Source organism: Amblyomma maculatum, chromosome 9, assembly GCF_055883805.1.
Source record: "Amblyomma maculatum isolate TAMU_Amacu chromosome 9, ASM5588380v1, whole genome shotgun sequence".
Taxonomy (NCBI): Eukaryota; Metazoa; Arthropoda; class Arachnida; order Ixodida; family Ixodidae; genus Amblyomma; species Amblyomma maculatum.
Genome location: NC_139352.1, coordinates 99,654,849 through 99,679,162, shown reverse-complemented (window position 1 = coordinate 99,679,162; position 24,314 = coordinate 99,654,849). Strand labels below are relative to the sequence as shown.

Genomic DNA, 24,314 nt, shown 5'->3' with positions numbered 1-24,314 from the left:
CAACAACGAAGATTTTTAGTAATCTTGGCGTGAATAGCAGTCTCTTTTTCCCTATGCGTCACATGAGTCCCTCATTTTTCTTACGAGGTAATACTGTGGTCACAATAAATATTCTGCACCCTCTCCACAACTTCTGAAGAGTATTTGCCGGATAGTTTACGACGGGTATATTGTCCGCAAGGGCCTTGTTCTAAATCCAAGCGTATATATCTGCCTACAAGCGCATATCAGACAATGCGAGTGCTAGAGCATAAATCTTTCCTTTATATGGTCGAATGACGACTTTGGTTTGTTTTCGGTATTTTCATTGTTAATTTATAGATATATCGGGTCACAATTATAAATCAACAGGAGCCGAACCTTTGGCAGTGGTTTCTCCAGGAAGAATTTTCTATTTTGGATATCAATTTCCGCAGAGTGTCGTATCCCCCCAAGTGGACTTAGCAAAGTATAGCAAATGGTTCCCACAGCTACAGTGAAACAGCTTGCGACAAAACTGGACTTGTAATATTTCGCTGTACTCAATAATACAGACAAATATTTTGCTCAATAATACATACAAACATTTTGTACTGCGCATGTAAAGTAGTTTCCAAGTGGGCATAATTATTTATTTATTAATTTTAAGCAATCTGTTGGCTCTTTTAGAGGCTGTTACAAAAATTATATCTTCAAAATTATAGTACATCAACTACCTTACTTAATTTTCAGAAATAAAGGGTATTTATATGAAACGACGGACAGAGATAGATCTCCATCACCTATTTTGCTGTTCTACATTTTATATTTGTCTATGAATGTGTAGCGGTGACAATCGTTCAGAACGCCATCTCAAACATAGGTTACATGCAACGTAAAAACCCAAAACCCCATTGCGGTTTGAACACAATCTACAGTGAAGGTCATTTTGTGAAGCTAGTTTAGGCCCGTACATACATACATACATACATACGTACGTACGTACGTACGCACGTACGTACGCACGTACATACATACATACATACATACATGCATGCATACATACATACATACATACATACATACATACATACATACATACATACATACATACATATACACAGCAGTGGAGACACGCTAAAGGACATGTAACAAATGTTTTCGGGCTTATACACATGCAAACCTAACAATCAATGAGCATTCTAGTCTCCTATGAGAAAAAGGACATCTGATGATGGAGTGCGGTCTAAAAGGCATTGCAGGTCAGCATAAAATCTCTCAACGTCCACTTCGTCAGCAGTAGTGGTTGGTGCATAAACTAGGATAACTGTTATGTTGAAAGGGTAACCTTGGATTCAAAGTGAAATCATTTGGTCGTTTTTGGGGTTGTACCCTAGCCCTGCTTTGCCCATTCTTCTGTTTACTATGAAAGCGACCCCATTCCTTCTCCTGGATTCGTGCCCACAATAAAAGACATAATGGTCGCCGGAGCTAAATTCTCCCATTCCGGTTCACTTGAGCTCGCTGATACCCAAGATATCAATGTTCAATCTGTCTATTTCTCGCTTGACGACATCCAGTTTACCTTGTGTCATAGATCTTACATTCCATGTTGCTATGTGATATATCTCCTTGCAACATCGTACTTTCCGGTCGCTTCCCGACACATCCACAACTAAGCGTCCTTTTGGCTTTAGCCCAGCCACTTAACTTGTCCTGGAGCTACTAGGAATCGCCCTTTGTTCATCCCCAGTAACATGTGGGACGCCTTCCAACCTGGGGGGCTCATCCTCCGGCGCCCTATCATTAATGCTATTGTGATAGCGGCTCACACGTTCATAATGAGTGAGCCAGTCATCGACATCTTCTCCTGCTTGACTGGCAAAGGAACGAGGCTCATGAAACGGTAGCGTCGCATTTGTAGTGGTCAGCAGTACATTGCCAGAGGGGGAAAAAGCTCCCATGTTGATGTTTGGGACTGCTCGGTAGTCTGTTGCATTCTTACTGATACGGGCGGGAGACCAGCGAGGCGACGGCTCTGATGAAGCTCCAGCGGTTGAGGATGTGTCAAGAGGGTAGTCGTACCCCACACCTGACCACCAATTTGTTACGACGGGGGTTTGACGTTGGAGCGCTGAAAACAGAATGAGAGGGCAGGAAGCTCAGCTGGTCAACGGCTGCGCCAGGCAAAAGAGTCGTTTCCGTCTTTCTTGTTGACTTGTGCTACTAGCTTCATCTTCTTCAGGACTGTTACAACAATAACCTTTCTGGCTTTTTCCTTATCCGTTAGGCTTTACGCCGATGACTGTTTTTTTTTAATTAAAATACTCATCATCATCATCATCAGCCTGACTATACCCACTGCAGGGCGAAGGCTTCTCCCATATTTCTCCACTTAACCCGGTTCTGCGCTAGCTGCATCCACTTGACCCCCGCGAACTTCTTAACCTCATCCGCCCACCTAACTTTCTGCCGCCCCCTGCTACGCTTTCCTTCTCTTAGAATCCAGTTTGTTACCCTAAGCGACCATCGGTTATCCTCTCTTCGCACTACATGTCCTGCCCATGCCCTTCTTCTTAATTTTCGCTAGAATGTCGGTAACTTGAGTTATTTCTCTGACCCACTCTGCACGCTTCCTATCTCTTAATGTTATCCCTACCATTTTTCGTTCCATAGCCCTCTGGGTTGTCCTCAACTTAAAGGGACACTAAAGAGAAAACTGAAGTGGGCTTGCATCGATAGAATGCCAATTCCTGATTACAAAAAATCCACTCTTACTGAAAACAGAGCTGTTATAAGGTAGTAAAGAGGAAAAACAGAAATACAGGTATCGCCGCCACAGCCGAAACACGCAACTACAAATCACGTGACGTGCTAGGGATCACAGAGGCTGACAAATGCGAATTACGTTGCCCGTTTGAATGCGGTCGTAGGTTTTGTCTCGAGTATAATAACACTCTTTTATCATACGTAAACAACGGCGAAAAGACAACATAAACGTTGCAAGACAAATACAAAAATATACTTGGAGGCGCCACAGGCGCCCACTTCAGTTTTGGTTATGTTTCGGCTCAGGCATTTCGTGCGCACTCGGATAGTTTGTTTGGACCTGCAGCGCCTGAATTACGAGCTTGGAGCAGCAGATGCGCCTTGCTGGTTCCCATTTGAGCATTCGGAGGCGCGAGCGAGCGAAATCCGCTACTGCCGACACGCTCCTTCGTTCACACTTCTGCGCCAACATATCGCCGCCGTCGCCGCTTCTCGACTGCAGCTACGTACACCACGAAAAGCATACATATGCTAAGTAATGAAGGAAAAACGCATTACCATTCAATTGTTCACTAAATCATGGCACATCTGACCAACATACTGCGTCAACAAGACCTTCAACGTGCTATTTGCAGGCGTCGTAAACAAAAGGGGCGTACTTGTCGCTCATACCAAAGAGAGCGTCGATATATTGCTCTCGTCGCCCGTCAAAAAAAAAAGGGCCTCGGGTAAAAAGTAAAAACTAAAAATAACGAAGCACCAGAAATACATTACAAAAGGTAAAAAAAAAATCTATTTGTAGAAAAAAAACAAACGCCAGTAGCGGTAAGATTCGAAGTCGCCACTGCTTGTTCCGTAATGTTCGGCGTTAACTGCTCGGCTACGCTGCGCCACAGGAACCCTGGAAATATTTCTGGTCTTTATGTCATGGTCCCATTTACAATAAAATGTTTCCGCTGCCAGTATAAAAATTACAACTTCTTGACCATCGGCGCATGCTGCTTGCTCTCACGACTTGCAACTAATGTTCTGGATGCCTATGCGCACTATATTCTGCACTGGATCCATTTTAACATGTGGAATTTCACAGCGCTGGCAAATTTAGTGGCGCCGGCACTTCTGTCAGGCTCTGCTACCGTGGACGTAATTTTCGCTGAACACGGAGCCGTAGCACAAACCTTGAAGGAAAAAAGTGCGACGAAGCTTCAAAACTGACAAGCGCAGCAGCGAGGACACTAGTTTGCTTATTTGTATGTAAACATGTCGGGAAGCGTTTCGATGACAGAGGCTCGGTTTGCTTATACACAGTGCAAGAAAGAGCGCTAAAGCTTGAGAAACATGTAAAGTATTGTGCATTACAAGCGCTCTGTGTTTTTTTTTTCTTCCTTTATGGGCCCATCGCTCGGTAAATCACTCTCTTCATCATTTTATTTATTTCGGCTGTGGCCGTCATTGCGAGTATGCTGTTGCCGTGTTGGCCCTTGAGGGATGCGACGCCGCGGGCCGTGCCGGCTCGCTAGCTATCACGGAGTCTCCGTTTACGTCATAGTGTGCGTCACTCAACTCCGACTACGTAGTTGGAGCGCACAGTTTGAATTCGACCTGCGTGAACAAGAAAAAACCTCAAGTTAATATCGCAATATCTCAGCAATTATTCGATTTTTTGCTGCCGGATATGCGGCGACAATGTCACCAAATGTAGTTTATTAGATTTTCATAGCATCTTTGGATGTCTTTAGTGTCCCTTTAAGTAGAACTCTCTTGGTTAGCCTCCAAGTTTCAGCCCGTGTACTAACCCTCGTAACAACTTGCTCCTACAGTCTGATCTTGATGCAACCTCTAGTTGGTGTAACAATTGGCTTATGACACTAAATGCTAGTAAATGTAAAAGTATGACAATCTCTCACAGTAATAACATGCCTCTAACCTTTGGATACACAATTAACGTGTCCCTTTGAAATTTTACTTGCTACAAATATCTTGGAGCCTACACAAAAAATAACTTCTCATGAGGCATGTTCACGTAAAATATATTACTGATAATGCCAGGCACATGTTAGGTTACTTTCGTATCAATTTTCTCAAACCCCAAACCATCTGAAACTAGCCTTGTACCAAACTTTAATTAGACCTAAACTAGAATATACCTCCATTATATGAGATCCAGATCTTTCTACCTTAATGACGATATTGAAGCAGTTCAAAATCGATCAGCACGTTTTATCCTTTCTAATTATGCCCGTACTGCCAGTGTTTCATTAATGAAGTCACAACTAGGTCTTCCAAATTTAAATGTTCGAAGAACGTTCTCCCGTTTGTGCCTAGTGCATTAAATTGATTTCACTAACCCATTACTAAAACGTGAACTTCTTTCTGAGCCTACTTACTCGTCAGCATGCGTCGCTCACACAAAGTTCATGCCCCATTCTGTCATACACATAAGCTTTTTTATTGTTTATTGCCAAGAACCGCAAGAGAATTTAACCACGTGCACCATTCCATTGCCTGCATTGAAGATCTGAAGGCATTCAAAGATGCGATGAAGCATTCCCTTTCTGTATAGCCCAGCTATTTTTTCTTTTCTTTGATGTGTTTTTATGTATTTCCTCCATGCTTGAAAGGCATGCATTTTTTGTTTGTGTTTCGCAAAAGACTGATGTTGATCCCATGTACCCACCTATCTGTAATGCTCAAAGGCCTTGAGGGTAAATTGTGAGGTTCTTTTCTTCAGATATATTTGCCACCTTCTTCTGTGGCTTACTCAAAAACAGCAATCGAAATACATGACCAGACCGACCAATTTAACGACGAATAATTTTATCTACACAGATGAACGGGACGAGAGTATGATGAGCAAGTAAGACGAAGACTAAACACAAAATTGTCAAGAGTCACCAGTTCGTTGGGTAAGGAAAGCCGGTGCAGGCGTTCCAGGTAGTCACAGTCTGGGTAGTCACAAAGTCCTCAGTAAGCCCAGCGGAAGGCTAGGCCACCGGACGGGGCCCAGTGGAGGCACGAGGCCTCGTGTCGCGGTTCCACGGCCGATGAGTCAGGTCTCCGACTGTCTGGGTCCAGCACAGCGCCGAACGCTCGTGCCAGTGAAGAGCTACCGTAACCGCAGCGGCGATGACCTGAAGCTGTAGTACTCCCTGGTCTGATCACCTGGAACAGCAACAGGACCAGGACAGGATGCGGCAGGCAGGCCTCAGGTCGGTATCCCCGGGTCAGACCTGGCAGAAAACGCACCGCTCCGAGCTCCGTGGACAAACGACCGGCTCCGCTGGTCGCCTGTTCTCGTCTCATCGCGCCTCGCGCTCCTTGAGCCACCCTCCACGTTCGCCTCTTCTTTCTTCTTTTTCTCCAAACATGGTTTTCTTCTTCTTCTTCGTCTTTCCTCAGTTTCTCTCACAGAGGTTTTCACACAGGCTTTTTACATAAATAAATACATTATTCTCAACATAAGCTACACAACCACTGCAGACATATTCTGCAGATGCATTCGACCTACATGGCGCACATGAGACAAGTAATCTGTGCATTAACAAGCTGTATTAGGCTGGCACCCTCACCCTTTACTTGGTTATCCTCAGCTCTTTCCTGTGTGCATCAAGGTATGCAGCAATATTTGGGTGCCTGAAGTCCTGTAGTCCAATATGCAGTGCTGCGGTATCCGAAATCCTCCAACATGGCGGAAATGTACGCTGACAGTGCAAGTTTTGCATAAGGTCTATTGGCATGTCAAAAAAGAACACGGCAATTGCTGTGTTTGCTTGCGAATTTGTTGATGCTGATTTGAGTTCATGTCTGCAAAAACTGTGGGACGGAGGTGGAATTGTAGGGACTCTTACTTGCGTACCAGCGCTGGTGCACTCGTAAACTTTGTCGCGATTTAAAGCTCTTGCTGCAATGTGTGCACTGGTATGGCCTCTCCCTTGTGTGGATGTCAAGGTGCCGCTTCAAAGAATTCTTCAGTGCAAAACACTTGCTGCATTCACTGCACTGAAAGGGGCGTTCTCCCGTGTGCTTCCTCTGATGGCCTTTGAAGTGGGAGGTGCTACTTGTGGTGTAGCTGCACTCAGAACACTGGTACTGCTTGTTCGTTGCCGGTGGTTGCTTCCTGCCTTCAGAAAGGAATAAAGAAGAGTCAAACTGGAGCTTACCCTCCCACAGGAAACTATCACCCCATGAGAATACTCTTTACAACACTTATATAGGTGACTAGCATATGTGATCTATTTAGAGACCTTGAATGACTGCAGATATGAAATAAAGGGTCATCCCCAAAAACCTTACACCTGCCTTTATTCAGCATAATCAACATGTATTAATAACAAGAAATAAGTTGACATCACAAAAAGCTTAAAGGAATAGAGACACCAAATTTCAAGGCTTTGCAAAGCATGTCACATGCCTCCTTTGTGTGTGAAAACCATTGCAGTCAAGTATTAGACTTAAGGGAGGCATAAAAGATATTTTATTCCTTTTTAAAGTTTTTGAAAATGCTTGTTCTTGCATTCTGAACCCATTGCTAGCGCACTCACTGTAAATTAGGTTCACTGAAAAAACCATACTCAAGTATTTGTGACGTCACTGCACAGTTTTCTGACGTTAGTGACGATGCTGCTGGTCGGCTCCTTATGGCTCTTTTATAGTACCCATACTTATACCAGCATGACAGCGTTCTAAAGGCTCATTCACATTTGCAACTCCCGGAGTTCAAGCGACAATTTTGGTCAGAAAGAAAATGTGGCAAATGATTGCACTTGTCGAAAATCGACAGTCACAGGCCATTTAAACCACTGCTCAATTTCTCAGCTATGCGACTGTTGGTCGTGGACCAGTAACCAATCAGCGGCTCAATTTGGTGAACAGTCAGGATAGACAGGATATGGAAAGGGACCCGTAGGTTGCATTTGCAACTGTGAACATCAGTTGGACACTTAAGCTTTCCTTCAAGAGCAGAGGCAATAGCGAGTCACTGCCTCATTTTTAAACCTCATACCTCTGCACACCACCTAGCTTCAACCATCTAACTGTCTCATACCAAATGTACTCTGGCTTCAATTAGTTTTCTCTAATGTGAGTGCATGCAACCTCGTCACATTGCTACAAATCTATCCCTGCCTTGTTGTCGGTAAAACGTGCCGTGACTGCATAAAATTGTTGGAGACCAGGCGAAATTTCACTTTAAGTATTTCTTGCATGAAGAGCAATAGACCTTATGCAAAAGTGCTGCCCTTTAAAGCAGGAAAAAAACGAAATGAGTAAGCAGTGCCATGTTGGGAAATTGCAGTCACGGATTTCCTGGTGTGGCACATAGAAGCGGCTTTCTGGGTTTCACGATCCTTTCATTTTTAAGTTTAAGAAGGAAATAATTACTAACAAGAGATTTGTGAATATTTCTGTGTTGTCCACTGTTTAATGTCAGACTTGCACTGTTTTTCTATCCATTGACCTCTGTTTGTTTGTTTTCTTTTTGAACTGATGATCATATCGTTGAGTTTATGGTAAGCCCCGTGCTGGCACTGCATGGACTATATATGCCATATCACGATCACACTCGATTACAAGTACATCTTGGTGAAACTTGATTTCCAGAGCTGTAAGGCTCACCAAAGACCTCGTACCACTGAGCCAGATGATGCAGGCTCATCTCAGCCATAGCGGCCATCTTTCTGATGGAAAGGAAAATCTAAAACGCTCATGTTTAGAGATTTCATTGCATGTTAAAGATCCCCGGGTGCTCAAAATAATTCTGTAGCCTTCTACTACAACGCGCTTCACAGCTTTGGTGTAGATTGGACAAGTTAGCAAATGGCCTGCTAATTTACACTGCTGCTCGCATTTCGGTGCCACGACAGCAGATGATCAGCTGAGTTATGGCCCAACCATGACTGCTGATGCTGCAATGAGGATGCACACCATCGCATGGCGAATTCTGCTTGGAAGATTTGATCTTTGCAAAGTATTCAAAGGCCGAACAGCTAACCACGAGCAGTGAATGACGGATTTATGTGGCCTACTGCATGCACCAGGCTAGCTGAAGGTCTGCTCCGGATCTGCTCGCCTGTGACACTTGGAAAACAAAAGAATGTGTGAGACATGCATAAAATCAAAATGAGCATTAAGGACAAAAGAAAATGGATATATGAAGAAGACGCGCCAGGCACAAAACTAGTCTCATGCATGAGAGAAACTATTAGCTGACTGAGGCAGTGCTGCATAACTCCTAGCTGACCGCAAAATGTTCCTTGGCAAATCAAAAGATAAGCAAACAGGAAAACTGTTACTCATGAGTGGCGATGTACAGCCAAATCCTGGTCCCCTTAAAGAAGATCCCGGCAACAAATATGATGAGCTGCTATCACTAATGAAATCACTGTATAAAAAGATGGACATCAAACATGGTGAAATTATGTCGTCCCTGAACGAAGTACGGCAAGCTCACACGTCTCTTGAACTGCGAATTGCAGACATGCATAAAAGTCTTTCTGTTGCAGAAAATTCTTTGCACACTTTCGAGGAACATGCAGGTCAGAATGTCGCTCCTGAAATTGCCGCAATGACCGATCGCCTTGATGATTTCGAAGACTGCTCTTGGAGAGAAAACGTGACTTTCATAGACTTCCGGATGATTCCTTTGAAACTTGAGCAGGTTCCAAAAAGCCGATTTGCTCACTTTAGAACTCTTCAATAAATTTAAACCTTGGCTTGAGTGACGAGTGCGTAAGTCGCGCCCACAGGTTAGGTAAATTTGTTCCTGGGAAGTGTCGACCGATTATTGTGAAATTCATATAATCTAAGTTCAGGGACAGCATTCTGGATTTGAAAAAGAAATTCGAAGAGTGTAAATTGTTCATAAACGAAGACTTTTCACAGCGCCAAGGTCGTCCCATAAAAATTTTTACAACATTGCAAAGGCCAGCGGACATAAATTTTCCATATGCCGTAATATACTTTTTATGAACAGTAAATGCTATGTGTACTCTTCAGCCACAGATAGCGTTTGTGAAATGTCCTCGAGCAATGACCCCGTTACTTCTCATATAAACTCTGATTACAAATCAGCGTCAAATATGCCCTTATCCTAACAAAACGTGTACCCCGAAAGTAGTGCAATGCAACCACACTTTCTTATTCTAAACATTAAAAGTATCTTTAACCAGCGTGAGCCATTATCTGGCATCCTTGACTTATGCTCTGCTGACGTTGCTCTTTTCCCTGAAACATGGCTGTCTGTTCAAAAAGATAGTGTGGAATTTTTTACACTGAAAAGAAGTATTGTATTTACCGCCGGGACAGCGAAGACAATGCGTAGGGAAGGTCAGTGTCCTTAGTGCCGTAAACGCGAACTAGTGTCTATCGCCACTGTAATTGACTCTCCATTAGAAAATGTTTGTGTTTGTGTTTTCCTAGGTCACCAGAGTATGTTGTTCTGCTTGTACTATCAGTCACCCAACGCCCCTTCATACTTTTGTGACCTGAAGCATGATGTCTTAAATAACTTAGTGCTGCGTTTTCCACACTGTCCACTTTTCTTGCTAGCTGATGTTAATCTTCTGGAAATTGATTGGTCACAGCCTACCCCAATAGTTAAAGGCGCGTCCATCGAGAGTGTATCTTCTGTGAATCTACGCCTCAACTTTGGTATAACGCAAATTGTATCCCAGCCTACCGTCCCAATTCAGCCAATCTACTTGGCCTAATTTTAACGACTGCCCCCGAACTTGTGCATTCGATAACGTTTTTTCCAGGCTTGAGTGACCACTGCTTTACCCACTTTATGACAACAGTTAACCGCATACTATGTCAACCTCATGCATCTAAGACAGTCAGAGACAATGGCAAAGCCAATTATAGTGCAATTACCAAGAGCTAGAAATATTTGTTGACGAATATGTGCCAGATTTCTTCGATCGTTCAACTGAAGAGAATTGGATTCTGTTCAAGAACAAAGTTATGGCATTCATCAACACGTGCCATCATATGCACTTTTGAGGAAAAAGCAATCTCCTTTGTTCACAACAGCACTGAAGAGGCTGCATAACAATAAAAAAAGGCTGTACCGGAAAGCCAAACAAGCCAACAGGTCACAAAACTTGCTTGCATACCATGACATAGCTTCGAAGTATTGTAATGCCCTTAAAGAAGCAAAAACATAATTCTTCGCAAATACTCTTCCCTCTCTTTCAAGTAACCCCTCTGAATTCTGGTCAGTGATCAGTCCACCCAAGTGCCACACCATATCACTCATTGACGATACCGGTCGAGTCATCCCCAATAACCAATACTGTAACATACTCAATGATACTTTCACTGAGTCCTTCTTGGTTGCCACTACTGCTTTAGTACCCATACTATGCCCTTGCTCATTCTTCCAGATGGAACCTATTGTCATAGATTCAGTTAGTGTTATGAAATTGATACAATGTTTGAAAATTTCTTCCTGTTGTGATGTTGAGATTAATTCGAAATTTCTTAGAAACATCATCATCATCATCATCAGCCTGATTATACCCACTGCAGGGCGAAGGCCTCTCCCATATTTCTCCACTTAACCCGGTTCTGTGCAAGCTGCATCCACTTGACCCCTGCGAACTTCTTAATCTCATCCGCCCACCTAACTTTCTGCCGCCCCCTGCTACGCTTTCCTTCCCTTGGAATCCAGTTTTTTACCCTCAGCGACCATCGGTTATCCTCTCTTCGCACTACATGTCCTGCCCATGTCCATTTCTTCTTCTTAATTTCCACTAGAATGTCGGTAACTTGAGTTATTTCTCTGACCCACTCTGCACGCTTCCTATCTCTTAATGTTACCCCTACCATTTTTCGTTCCATAGCCCTCTGGGTTGTCCTCAACTTAAGTAGAACTCTCTTGGTTAGCCTCCACGTTTCAGCCCCATAGGTGAGTACAGGCAAGATGCAACTGTTGTATACTTTCCTCTTGAGCGATACCGGTAAGCTGCTAGTCATAATCTGCAAGTGTTTGCCAAATGCGCTCCATCCCAATCTTATTCTTCTTGTTATTTCCTTTTCATGGTCCGGATCTGCGGTTACTACCTGTCCTAAGTAGACATATTCGCCTACTACTTCCAGTATTTCGCTACCTAATGTAAACTGCTGTTCCTTCCCGAGGCTGTTGAAGATTACCTTAGTCTTCTGCATATTGATTTTCAAGCCTACCTTTCTACTTTTCCTGTGTAGGTCATCAATCATTATTTGAAGTTCATCCCCCGAGTTGCTTAGCAAGGCAATGTCATCAGCAAATCGCAGATTAGTGAGGTATTCTCCATCTACCCTTATCCCTAACTGCTCCCATTCCAAGTCTCTGAATACTTCCTCTAAACAAGCTGTGAATAGTACTGGGGAGATTGCGTCTCCTTGCCTAACACCTTTCTTTATGGGAATTTTGTTACTTTCTTTATGCAGAACTATGGTTGCTGTGCAGCCACTATATATATCTTCCAGCACTTTCACGTACGGCTCGTCTACCCCCTGATTTCGCAATGCCTGTATCACCGCCGAGGTTTCAACTGAGTCAAATGCTTTTTCGTAATCAATGAATGCTATGTATAAGGGCTGGTTATATTCCGAGCATTTTTCTATCACCTGATTGATGGTATGGATATGATCGATAGTAGAGTACCGTTTCCGAAACCCTGCTTGATCCTTTGCTTGATTGCAGTCTAACGTTGTCCTGATTCTATTAGCGATTACCTTAGTAAATACCTTATACGTAACAGACAGTAAGCTGATTGGTCTGTAATTTTTAAGGTCCTTAGAGTCCCCTTTCTTGTGAATGAGGATAATGTTTGCATTCTTCCATGGTTCCGGTACTGTCGATGACACCAGGCACTGCGTATACAGGGTGGCCAGTTTTTCTAGCACGATATCCCCCCCGTCCTTCAGCAAATCTGTAGTTATATGATCCTCTCCAGCTGATTTCCCCCTTTTCATAGTTTCTAGTGCTTTCTTGACCTCGTCCTTCGTCACTGGTGGAACGTCTGACTGTTTTTCCCTACCGCCAATCTCATTACGGTCCTGACTACTTTGACTACTGTAGAGATCTGTATAAAACTCCTCGGCTATTTTGACTATCTTGTCCATATTAGTGATGACGTTGCCTGCTTTGTCCCTTATCGCATACATCTGGTTTTTGCCTATGCCCAATTTCTTTTTTACCGCTTTAAGGCTTCCCCCGTTCTTTACAGCATGCTCAATTTTCTCCATGTTATACTTCCTTATATCGGCCACCTTGCGCTTATTGATTAGCTTTGATATCTCGGTCAATTCGATCTGGTCTGTTGGATTGGAAGCTTTCATACTCTGGCGTTTCTTAATCAAATCTTTCGTCTCCTTAGACAGCTTACCGGTATCCTCTCTAACTATCCTACCGCCTACTTCTACCGCGCACTCAGTAATGATATCTCTGAAATTATTGTTCCTTGCCTCTAGGGTAATGTCGCCATCCTCAGTTAGAGCTGAATACCTATTCTGTAGCGAGATCCTGAACTCTTCTGCCCTCCCTCTCACCGCTAATTCGTTGATGGGTTTCTTTCTTACTAATCTGTTGCGTTCCTTCTTCAGATTTAGGCTAATTCGGGACCTCACCATTCTGTGGTCACTGCATCGCACTTTCCCGATTACCTCTACATCCTGCACAATGGCGGGGGTTGAACACATTATGAAGTCGATTTCATTTTTAGTCTCTCCGTTAGGACTTTTCCATGTCCATTTCCGGTTCTTCCGTTTGCTGAAGAAGGTACTCATGATTCGTAAGTTATTGCGCTCTGCAAACTCAACTAGTAACTCCCCCCTGCTATTCCTAGAGCCAATGCCATAGTCACCTACTGCCTTGTCTCCTGCCTGTTTCTTCCCTACCTTGGCATTGAAGTCGCCCATAAGTACAGTATACTGCGTCTTTACTTTTCGCATTGCCGTTTCTACATCTTCATAGAAGCTTTCAACTGCCTGGTCATCATAACTACATGTAGGTGCATAGGCCTGTACAACCTTCAGTTTATACCGCTTATTAAGCCTGATTATGATGCCTGCAACCCTCTCATTAATACTATAGAATTCATCTATATTACCTGCTATATACTTATTGACAAGGAAACCTACTCCTAGTTGTCGCCTCTCTGGTAAACCTCGATAGCACAGTACATGCCCATCCTTCAGTACAGTATATGCCTCATTCGGCCTCCTAACCTCACTAAGCCCTATGACATCCCATTTCATGCCCTCCAGTTCCTCTAACAGCACTGCTAAACTAGCTTCACTAGCTAGGGTTCTAGCATTAAACGTTGCCAGGGTCAGTTTCCAATGGCGGCCTGTCCAGCGGAGCCAGGCTTTCTTAGCACCCCCTGCTGCGTCACAGGTCTGACCGCCGCCGTGGTCAGTTGTTCCGCAGCCGCTGGTGACTGAGGGCCGGGGTTCTTAGAAACACAAGTACATATATTCATCAATCATATTGGCAAGACTTTTTACGCAGTCTTTACAGTGCAGTGCACTATCACAGAAAAGGAAGGTGGGCAAGGTGGTACCACTTTTCTAGTCAGATAACACTCATTCTCCCCTTAACTAAGACCAATTGTGTTAACAAGTATCCCTTGTAAATTATTAGAGCTAATAATATATTCCAACCTCATATCCCTCCTCAATGCAAATTCATTCTTTAGTCCTGCCCAACGTGACTTTCGCAAACACTACTCATGTGAAACACAGCTAATTATTCTTACTAACAGCATAGTTTCTTCCCTTGATCATGTTTAGCAGCAGACTGCACATTCCTCGATTTTGCATAAAGTTCCCCATAGGTTACTTTTTTTAAATTACGCACCTTGAAAATTGATCCCAGCAATCATACTGCCGCGAAACCTTCAAAACAGTATTTGTTGTTTTTTAAGAGCCGCCGGCATACAGGCTTATCACTCTGATTCTGGACCGCGTATCAGTTCCGTAATCTTTGTTAATGCTCGATGCCGCGAGTCACACAGTTTTGTTGTAGCACAAGATGCACCGAGATCTGTCTCGAAGGTTCCGGCCACTCGGGTGTCTTTCCACAATGTTCCAGCCCGTGCTGGTAGCTGTTTGCGACGTTATCCAGATTGTTCTGTGCAGCCTTTAAATTGAGCGTTGACGAGTGTGACGAGCATTCTTTGTTCGACGATCGACCAGCACGTTTGTTGCTATCGCCGCCGCCGAGTCGCTTAGTTATTTTGCGGGCGCAAGTCAGCCCAAATAAAGAGTTTCTTTAGTGCAATCATCGACCCCTTCATTTGTGTCGTCGACCTCGTCACCACTACGTGACATCTGGTGGAGGTGCTGCCTTTGATCCTTCAAGTTAAGACCCAAGCCGTGTTTCGGTCACCCTGGAAGACCAGCCTACAGGTCACCGAGCCAGTTGCCGACTTCAAGGCCTACAACCCGAACACGGTCTGCTACCTGACCCCATTCGATCTCGGAAGGCATCGACGCTGACAATGGTCCAGCCTACAGCACCGGTTGTTTTCGTCCAGCCCCATGAGCCCCCCTGCTTCCATGGACGACGGGATGAAGATGCTGGAGACTGGATGGACCTTTTCGACCGTGTTGCAGAATTCAACAGCTGGAACGATGCTGCGAAACTCAGGCACGTCTACTTTGTTCTTCAAGGACATGCCCAAGTTTGGTTCGAAAATCGTGAGGCAACTATGAAGGATTGGGAGACTTTCAAGGAAGCGTTTCTGACTGCCTTTTCAAGCGTCATCAGAAAGGAAAGAGCCCAGGCCCTCTTTCAGTCAAGACTTCAACTCCCTAACGAGCCTGTCCTAGCGTACGTTGAGGAGATGAAGCGCCTCTTTCGCTGCGCCGACCCTAATATGACCAAAGGTGAGCGAGTCAAACTTTTATTGCGAGGCGTTAAAGAGTCGCTCTTTGCGGGTCTTGTGCGAAATCCGCCAAGAACTGTGGAGGAATTCAAAACAGAAGCGTCTACCATCGAGAAGGCATTGGACAACCGGATGCACCATTACAAGCGACCACTTCAACCGGACTACTCAAGCCACTTCCCCAGCGCATCTACAAGCGGAGAGAACATTCGGGACCTCATCCAGGAGATCGTGCGAGAGGAGCTCCGCCGACTGATGCCATCATCGCAACAACCCCAGATGGCGACGCTCGCGGACGTCGTCCGTGAAGAAGTCCAGCAGGCACTGGGCGTTCCTGAAGCGACGGCTGCGACTGTTCCAGCACAAGAGGCAACAGCGACGAACTACGCTGGTGCATTACATCGCCCTGCGCCCCGACATGATGACTTTCCCAGCCCTCGCCGCTACCGTCCTGTTCCTGAAAGCCGCCTTTTGGCCCCCCGCCCGCCAAGCCTACCAACGATCCCCAAGCCCCAGGAAGTGCGACGCCTGGAGGACTGCAAACAACCGGCCATTATGCTTCCACTGTGGTGAGGCCGGCCACATTCTGCGCCACTGCCCGTACCGACGAATCGGTCTCCGCGGATTTGCAGTCGACGCTCCACGACCACGCCCAGGTGAACAACCACAAGAAATTGACAACTATCTGCGTAGCGGTGAGATTGCGCCACCAAGCCGTAGGTTCAGATCTCCATCGCCGTACAGGGCCCGCTTTGCGTCGCTAGGCCGTACCTATGATGAGAGTATGCGCGGAAGGTCCCCAAGCCCGTGCAGGGGAAACTAAACAGAGCAACCTTTGGAGGTGAGGTTGCTCAACGGCGAAAAGACGAAGATCCTCCGCCGCCGACGACCACTAACAACGAAGCAGCCATTTCACCGCTGCTCTACACGACGACATCGACGACAACACGGCCAGAGTGCAAGCAGACACTGCCGCCCAGCGAAGTAACAACGGTATGCCGCGGCCATGACCTGAAGAAACGACGGAGCCGAGATCGGACACTAAGGCCCACGTGCAATGCGAGGACGCGAACAAGTGACCTTGAAGTTGATATCGACGGTCGCAGAGTCACTGCCCTTGTAGACACCGGAGCTGACTATTTAGTCATCAGTGGACCGTTAGCCTCCCATTTCAGGAAAGTTACAACCGCTTGGGATGGCCCGCTGATTCGCACCGCAGGTGGCAACCTGATTACTCCATCGGGACGATGTACTGCAAGAATAACTGTAAATGGGCGTACTTACCCCACCAGCTTTGTGGTCTTGCAGCAGTGTTCCCGCGACGTGATTTTAGGCATGGACTTCCTAAATGAAAATAGGGCTATCATCGACCTCCGATCCAAGCTCACCAAGCTCTCTGCAGACAAAGCCATAGCTGCTATGACGACTTCGACGCAACATATCGCTCTAAACGTCCTCGACGGAGAATTGGCTGTGCCGCCCCGATCAAGCGTCGGCGTCAGCGTCGGTAGCACAGACATCGAAACCGCTGAAAGCATCGTCGAAGGAAATATCCAATTGCTCTTGGAACGAGGTATCGGCATCGCGAGAGGCATCGCGAAATTCCGGAGAGGACAAGCTCAGGTGCTGGTAACAAACTTCACTGAAGAATACCGGCATCTCAACAAGGGCACGACCATCGCTTTTCTCGAAGAATTAGCGGACCTCAAAGACGTATTCGCCCTCCACGACCAACCACTGGAAGAGGCACCGGACCAATTCCGTGAGCCTACATCTGACATCAACCCAGTATTGACCCACAGCAGGAAAAACAAGATTCGCAGTCTTCTTCGAAACTACCAGGAGTGCTTCTCGTCATCATCGAAGGTACGACAAACACCACTGGCCAAGCACCGCATTATAACGGACGAACACGCCCGACCTCTGCGCCAAAGCCCTTATCGTGTATCGCCGCGAGAACGCCAGGCCATTCGCGATCAAGTTGAGGAAATGCTGCGTGATGACGTAATCCAGCCATCGAACAGCCCCTGGGCGGCACCAGTTGTTTTGGTGAAGAAGAAAGACGGCACACTTCGCTTCTGCGTTGATTACCGCCGCTTGAATAGCATAACGAAAAAGGATGTCTACCCGTTTCCTCGCATTGACGACACTCTCGACCGGCTCTGCAATGCAAGGTACTTCTCATCGATGGACCTGAAAAGCGGATATTGGCAAATTGAGGTCGACGAAAGAGATCGCGAGAAGACCGCATTCATCACACTGGACGGTCTTTTTGAGTTCAAGGTGATGCCATTTGGCCTCTGCTCCGCACCAGCCACATTTCAACGAGTAATGGACACAGTCCTGGCAGGCTTGAAGTGGCAAATTTGTTTGGTATATTTGGACGACGTTGTTGTCTTCTCGTCAAACTTTGAAGACCACCTAAAACGACTACAGACAGTGCTGGAAGCCATCAAGTCATCGGGACTAACGCTAAAAGTAGAGAAGTGTCACTTCGCCTACGAAGAACTCCGGTTCCTAGGTCACATCGTTAGCAAGGACGGTATTTGCCCAGACCCGGAGAAAACAGCTGCAATCGCACAATTCCCACCGCCTGCCGACAAGAAAGCTGTGTGCCGATTCCTTGGGCTGTGCGCTTATTATCGACGATTTGTCAGAAACTTTTCGCGGATCGCCGAACCGTTGACGCAGCTCACAAAGGCTGACGTACCTTTCAAATGGGAAGCGCCGCAAGGAGAAGCCTTCGACGAACTTAAGCGCCGCCTGCAATGCCCCCCTGTACTTGGCCGCTTTGATGAAAACGCCGAAACCGAAATTCACACCGACACGAGCAGTGTGGGCCTAGGAGCCGTTCTCGTCCAGAAGAGTGCCGGACAGGAGAAAGTAATCGCCTACGCGAGCAGGTCCCTCACAAAAGCCGAAGTTAACTACTCGACGACCGAGAAGGAGTGTCTCGCGATCATCTGGGCCACTTCTAAGTTTCGTCCATACCTATACGGCCGACCATTCAAGGTGGTAAGCGACCATCATGCGCTCTGCTGGCTGGCTAATTTGAAAGATCCCTCCGGCCGCCTTGCCAGATGGAGCCTACGACTTCAAGAATTTGACTTGACTGTAGTCTATAAGTCGGGCCGGAAGCATTCCGACGCAGACTGCTTATCACGCGCTCCCGTCGACGCTCCCCCGAAGGACAATGACGACGACGTCTTTTTAGGACCGGTAAGCGCCAGCAGTTTCGCAGAACAACAGCGATCAGACCCTGAGCTGAAAGCGCTAGCCGATTACTTAGAAGGAACGACCGCTTCCCCTCCTGGTGTCTTCAGGCAACATTTATCATCCTTCACGTTAAACAATGGCCTCCTCGTGAAGAAGAACTTCGCACCCAACAAGACCGCGCAGATTCTCGTAGTGCCTAAAACCCTTTGGCAAGAAATTCTGCAGGCGTTGCACGATGAGCCCACAGCAGGCCACCTCGAATTTGCACGCACGTTGCGTCGAATCCAGGAGAAGTATTACTGGCCGCGACTGCCTGCCGAAGTTGCCCACTACGTAAAGACATGTCGTAAGTGCCAACGACGCAAGACGCCGCCGATCAGACCAGCAGGACTACTAAACCCGATTCCGCCCCCGATCCTGCCCTTTCAACAAATTGGGATGGATCTCCTCGGCCCATTTCCATCTTCGTCTATGGGTAACAAGTGGATCATCGTGGCCACTGACTACCTTACCCGTTACGCCGAAGCAAGAGCACTACCAAATGGTACCGCGGTAGAAGTCGCCAAATTTTTTGTCGAACAAATTCTCTTGCGACACGGCGCCCCAGAAGTGCTCATCACGGACAGGGGAACGGCGTTTACGGCAGAGTTGACGCAAGCCATCCTGGAATACAGTCACACAAGCCATCGACGAACAACTGCGTACCATCCCCAGACCAATGGCCTTACGGAGCGCCTGAACAAAACGATCGCGGACATGATCGCTATGTACGTCGACGCAGAACACATGACCTGGGACGCCATATTGCCGTACGTGATCTTTGCGTATAACACGGCAGTCCAGGAGACGACCAGAGCGACCCCGTTTAAGCTTGTGTACGGCAGGGAGCCCACGACGACGCTCGACGCAATGCTGCCGCACTTAACTAGCGAAGACAACCTTGACGTCGCCGCCTACCTACAGCGTGCAGAGGAAGCCCGACGACTCGCACGGCTGCATATTAAAAACCAACAGCGCACCGACAGCAGACGATACAATTTACGACGACGCCACGCAGAGTACACTCCAGGAGACCAAGTGTGGGTTTGGACACCAATTCGCCGTCGCGGATTAAGTGAAAAATTTTTCCTTCGATACTTTGGGCCATACAAAATCATTCGCCGCATCGGACCACTGGACTATGAAGTCATTCCCGACGGAACGTCAGCATCACAACGGCGAAGCGCACGTCCAGAAATTGTACATGTTGTACGACTGAAGCCATATTACGCGCGTTAAAGAATCTGTGGTATTTTAACTTTGCAGTGTTTATGTTTAAGTTTCTTTGTGTTGAAACATCGAGGCGATGTTTTTTTTAAGGGTGGAGTAATGCCGCGAAACCTTCAAAACAGTATTTGTTGTTTTTTAAGAGCCGCCGGCATACAGGCTTATCACTCTGATTCTGGACCGCGTATCAGTTCCGTAATCTTTGTTTGTTAATGCTCGATGTCGCGAGCCACACCTTTATCAGTTTTGTTGTAACGCAAGATGCACCGAGATCTGTCGCGAAGGTTCCGGCCACTCAAGTGTCTTTCCACAATGTTCCAGCTCGTGCTGGTAGCTGTTTGCGACGTTATCTAGATTGTTCTGTGCAGCCTTTAAATTGAGCGTTGACAAGTGTGACGAGCATTCTTTGTTCGACGATCGACCAGCACGTTTGCTGCTATCGCCGCCGCCGAGTCGCTTAGTTATTTTGCGGCCGCAAGTCAGCCCAAATAAAGAGTTTCTTTAGTGCAATCATCGACCCCTTCATTTGTGTCGTCGACCTCGTCACCACTATGTGACAATACAATGAAGTGTTTCCTCATTAACCATTCTCAATTTGTAACAGCTAATAACTTTGTATCATCTACTACTCCTGTAAAATATAGAGTTCCACAAGGCTCCTTTCTAGCCCCTTTACTAGTCGAACCCAGTTATATCGAACCCGGATATATCGAATTTTGGTTATATCGAACTCACTGAATATCCCCTTGAAAATCCCATGTAAAAGTATAGGAAAGCCGCGTCATATATCGAACTCAATTTCACCGGTCGTTCGATATATCGAACTCCGTACCACGCACTGGAAAGTGTGCCTTCCCCAAAGACGATCGCATCACCCTTGGCCGTTTGCTGCGTGACGTTTTCAAGCCACGCGCGGAAGGAGCGAGAGGGGACAGTTATGGACAGCGCCGCGCCCATTCCCCAAAGGCGCGCGCATCTGCAGTTATCGTTTCCCGCGCGCCAACACATGACGTTTGTAAGCCATGTGCGTGGGTGTGCCCGTTCTTTTGCCGAGCTATCTCTCTCCTTCAGCACGTGCTACGCATGCGCCAAGCCAGCTCAGCCCGTTTTCAGACAGACGTCGGACGCTTTCTCCAGCGTGTGTTGCGAACCCTCTGCGCGCGGCGGCTGACGTGGCTATGGCGCCTGCGGACGTTAAGAAGCGGCAGCTCTCTGTTTTCTTTTTTTAATTTTTTTTTATTTGTTTTTTTTTTTTTTTTTGCGAGAGTCATCTTTTCTTATTGTTGTGCCGTACGCGCGACGTAGCGTAAGATATGGCGGCTGAGGACGTTAAGAAGCGGCAGGCTTTTTTTCTTTTTTTTTTGCGGGAGCCGTTTATCTTTGCATGTATGAATCAACGAAAGCACGCGGTCTGCTGCTGCGATCATGACGCCCGCTCCAAGCGCGGCATGATAAATCGAACCAGGCTTGTGCAATCAAGCCATCACGGGCACTCTGCCAAGTTCGCTCCCCGCCACCGGAGGAGCTATAAAAAGATAAACGCGCCCCGACGTTATCGCTGCGCAGCATCTTGGCACGCTGTCAAGAAATGAGCTGTGGATGCGACGACCGAAACGGAGTGACGCGCGCCATCCACATGCAAGCGAAAACGCTCGCGATTTCTGCCGCAGCGACACAGAAACCTTGTATTGAGCTGTCGCGGTGGCTCGAGCGGCAAGAGGGACGCAGTTCCAACAAGTTTGAAATTTTTCGCTCTGTCGCTGCCGCTCGTCGCTGAGATCGCTCAATCGCTTGCATATGAGCGAGCTGGTCTTAACGCATTTTTTTTTCTTTCAAATTCTCGGGTGCAAAAGTGGAGGGTGGGTTCATTATGCGGGTAGGTTGATTACGCGACACATGCGTTATCGTTTTTTAGCATCGTAAGTGCCGTCACAAGCCGATTTTTGTATATCGAATTATCGATATATCGAACTATTTCGCGATCCCCTTCGAGTTCGATATATCCGGGTTCGACTGTATATATTAATGACCTTTCTGACCGTTTCCTCGTCCATTAGGCCTTACGCCGATGACAGCGTTCTTTATCGTGTATTAACTAACCCTCATGACAACTTGCTCCAACAGCCTGATCTTGACACAACTTTTAGTTGGTGTAACAATTGGCTTATGACCCTAAATGCTAGTAAATGTAAACATATGACAATCTCTTGGAGTACTAACCTGCCTCTACCCTTCGGCTGCACAATTAACAAAGTGTCCCTTTAAAATGTTGCTCACTACAAATATCTTGCAGTCTACATAAGAAATAACTCCTCATGGCATGTTAATGTGAAATATATTACTAACAATGCCAGTCACACATTCGGTTACCTTTTTTTTTTTTTTTCCAAACCCCAAAACATCTCAAACTAACCTTGTACCAAACTTTAATTTGACCTAAACTAGAATATGCCTCCGTTATATGGGATCCAGCCCGTTCTATCTTAATTGACGATATTGAAGCAGTTCAAAATTGATCAGCACATTTTATTCTTTCTAATTATGCCCGTACCACCATGGTTTCGTTAATAATGTCACAATTAGCTCCTCCAAATTTAAACGTTCGAAGAACGTTCTCCCGTTTATGCCTATTGCATAAAATTTATTTCACTAACCCATTACTAAAGCAGCTTCTTTCTGAACCTACTTACTCGTCAGCATGCATAGCTCACATAAAGTTCATGCCACATTGTCATACAAATATGCTTTCTTATTGTTTTTTGCCAAGAACTGCAAGACAATTAACATACCTGCCCCTTTCTATCGCATGCATGGAAGATCCCAAGGCATTCAAACATGCGATGAAACATCTCCTTTCTGTATAGCCCAGCTACTTTTTCTTTTCTTTGATGTGTTTTTATGTATTTCCTCCATGCTTGAAAGGCATGCATTTCTTGTTCATGTTTCGCAAAGACTGATGCTGATCCCATGTGCCCACCCCTCTGTAATGCTGAAAGGCCTTGAGAGTAAACAAATAAATACATTATTCTCAACATAAGCTACACAGCCACTGCAAATATACTCTGTAGATGCATTCGACATACATGGTGCACATGAGCCAAGTCATCTGTGCATTAACAAACTGTATTAAGATGGCACCCTCACCGTTCACTTGGTTATCCTTAGCTCCTCCCTGTGTGCATTAAGGTATGGAGATATATACGGGTGATATATAGTGCTGCAGTATCCCACATGGCAGAAATGTATGCTGACAGTGCAAGGGGGCCCCAATTTTCGCATAAGGTCTATCATCATGTCAAAAAAGAATATGTCAATTGCTCTATTTGCTTGCGAATTTGTCGATGCTGATTTGAGTTCATGTCTGCAAAAACTGTGGGACGGAGGTGGAATTGTAGGGACTCTTACTTGCGTACCAGCGCTGGTGCACTCGTAAACTTTGTCGCGATTTAAAGCTCTTGCTGCAATGTGTGCACTGGTATGGCCTCTCGCTTGAGTGGGTAGCAAGGTGCCGCTTCAAAGTAATCTTGAGTGCAAAACACTTGCTGCATTCGCTGCACTGAAAGGGGCGTTCTCCCGTGTGCTTCCTCTGGTGGCCGTTGATGCGGTGGCTGCACCGTGTGGTGTAGCTGCACTCGGGGCACTTGAACAGCTTGTTCGTTGCTGGCGGCTGCTTGCTGCCTTCAGAAAGGAATAAACATGAGTCACATTGGAGCTTACCCTCCTACAGGAAGCTATCGCACCATAAGAATACTCTTTACAACACTTATATAGGTGACTAGCATAAGTGATCTATTTAGAGACCTTGAATGACTGCAGATATGAAATAAAGGGTCATCCCCAAAAACCTTACACCTGCCTTTATTCAGCATAATCACAGTGTTTTAATAACAAGAAATAAGTTGACATCACAAAAAGCTTAAAGGAATAGAGACACCAAATTTCAAGGCTTTGCAAAGCATGTCACATGCCTCCTTTGTGTGTGAAAACCATCGCAGTCAAGTATTAAACTCAAGGGAGGCATAAAAGATATTTTATTCCTTTTTAAAGTTTTTGAAAATGCTCGTTCTTGCATTCTGGACTCATTGCTAGTGCACTGATTGTAAATTAGGTTCACTGAAAAAACCATAATCAAGTATTTGTGATGTCACTGCAGAGTTTTCTGACATTAACGACGATGCTGCTGGTCGGCTCCTTATGGCTCTTTTATTGCACCCATACTTATACCAGCATGAC

The 24,314-nt window shown here is 46.0% G+C and overlaps 1 protein-coding gene across 8 annotated transcripts in view; it reads right to left on the bottom strand.

Annotated features, from left to right (window-relative positions):
• Positions 1 to 3,961: 3,961 nt before the first annotated feature.
• Positions 3,962 to 24,314, bottom strand: part of LOC146180030 (uncharacterized) — a 68,204-nt gene continuing 47,851 nt past the window's right edge. For 6 of the 8 annotated variants that reach the window (XM_084579390.1, XM_084579388.1, XM_084579394.1 and 3 more), the window contains 2 exons: positions 23,487 to 23,759; positions 3,962 to 6,848 (listed from right to left, as the gene is read on the bottom strand). In XM_084579390.1, the coding sequence (XP_084435516.1) occupies positions 6,526 to 6,848; positions 23,487 to 23,759 (596 nt within the window). In that variant the 3' untranslated portion in view covers positions 3,962 to 6,525. The remainder of the gene's footprint in view (positions 6,849 to 23,486; positions 23,760 to 24,314) is intronic. The other 2 variants (XM_084579395.1, XM_084579396.1) reach the window with 2 other exon arrangements.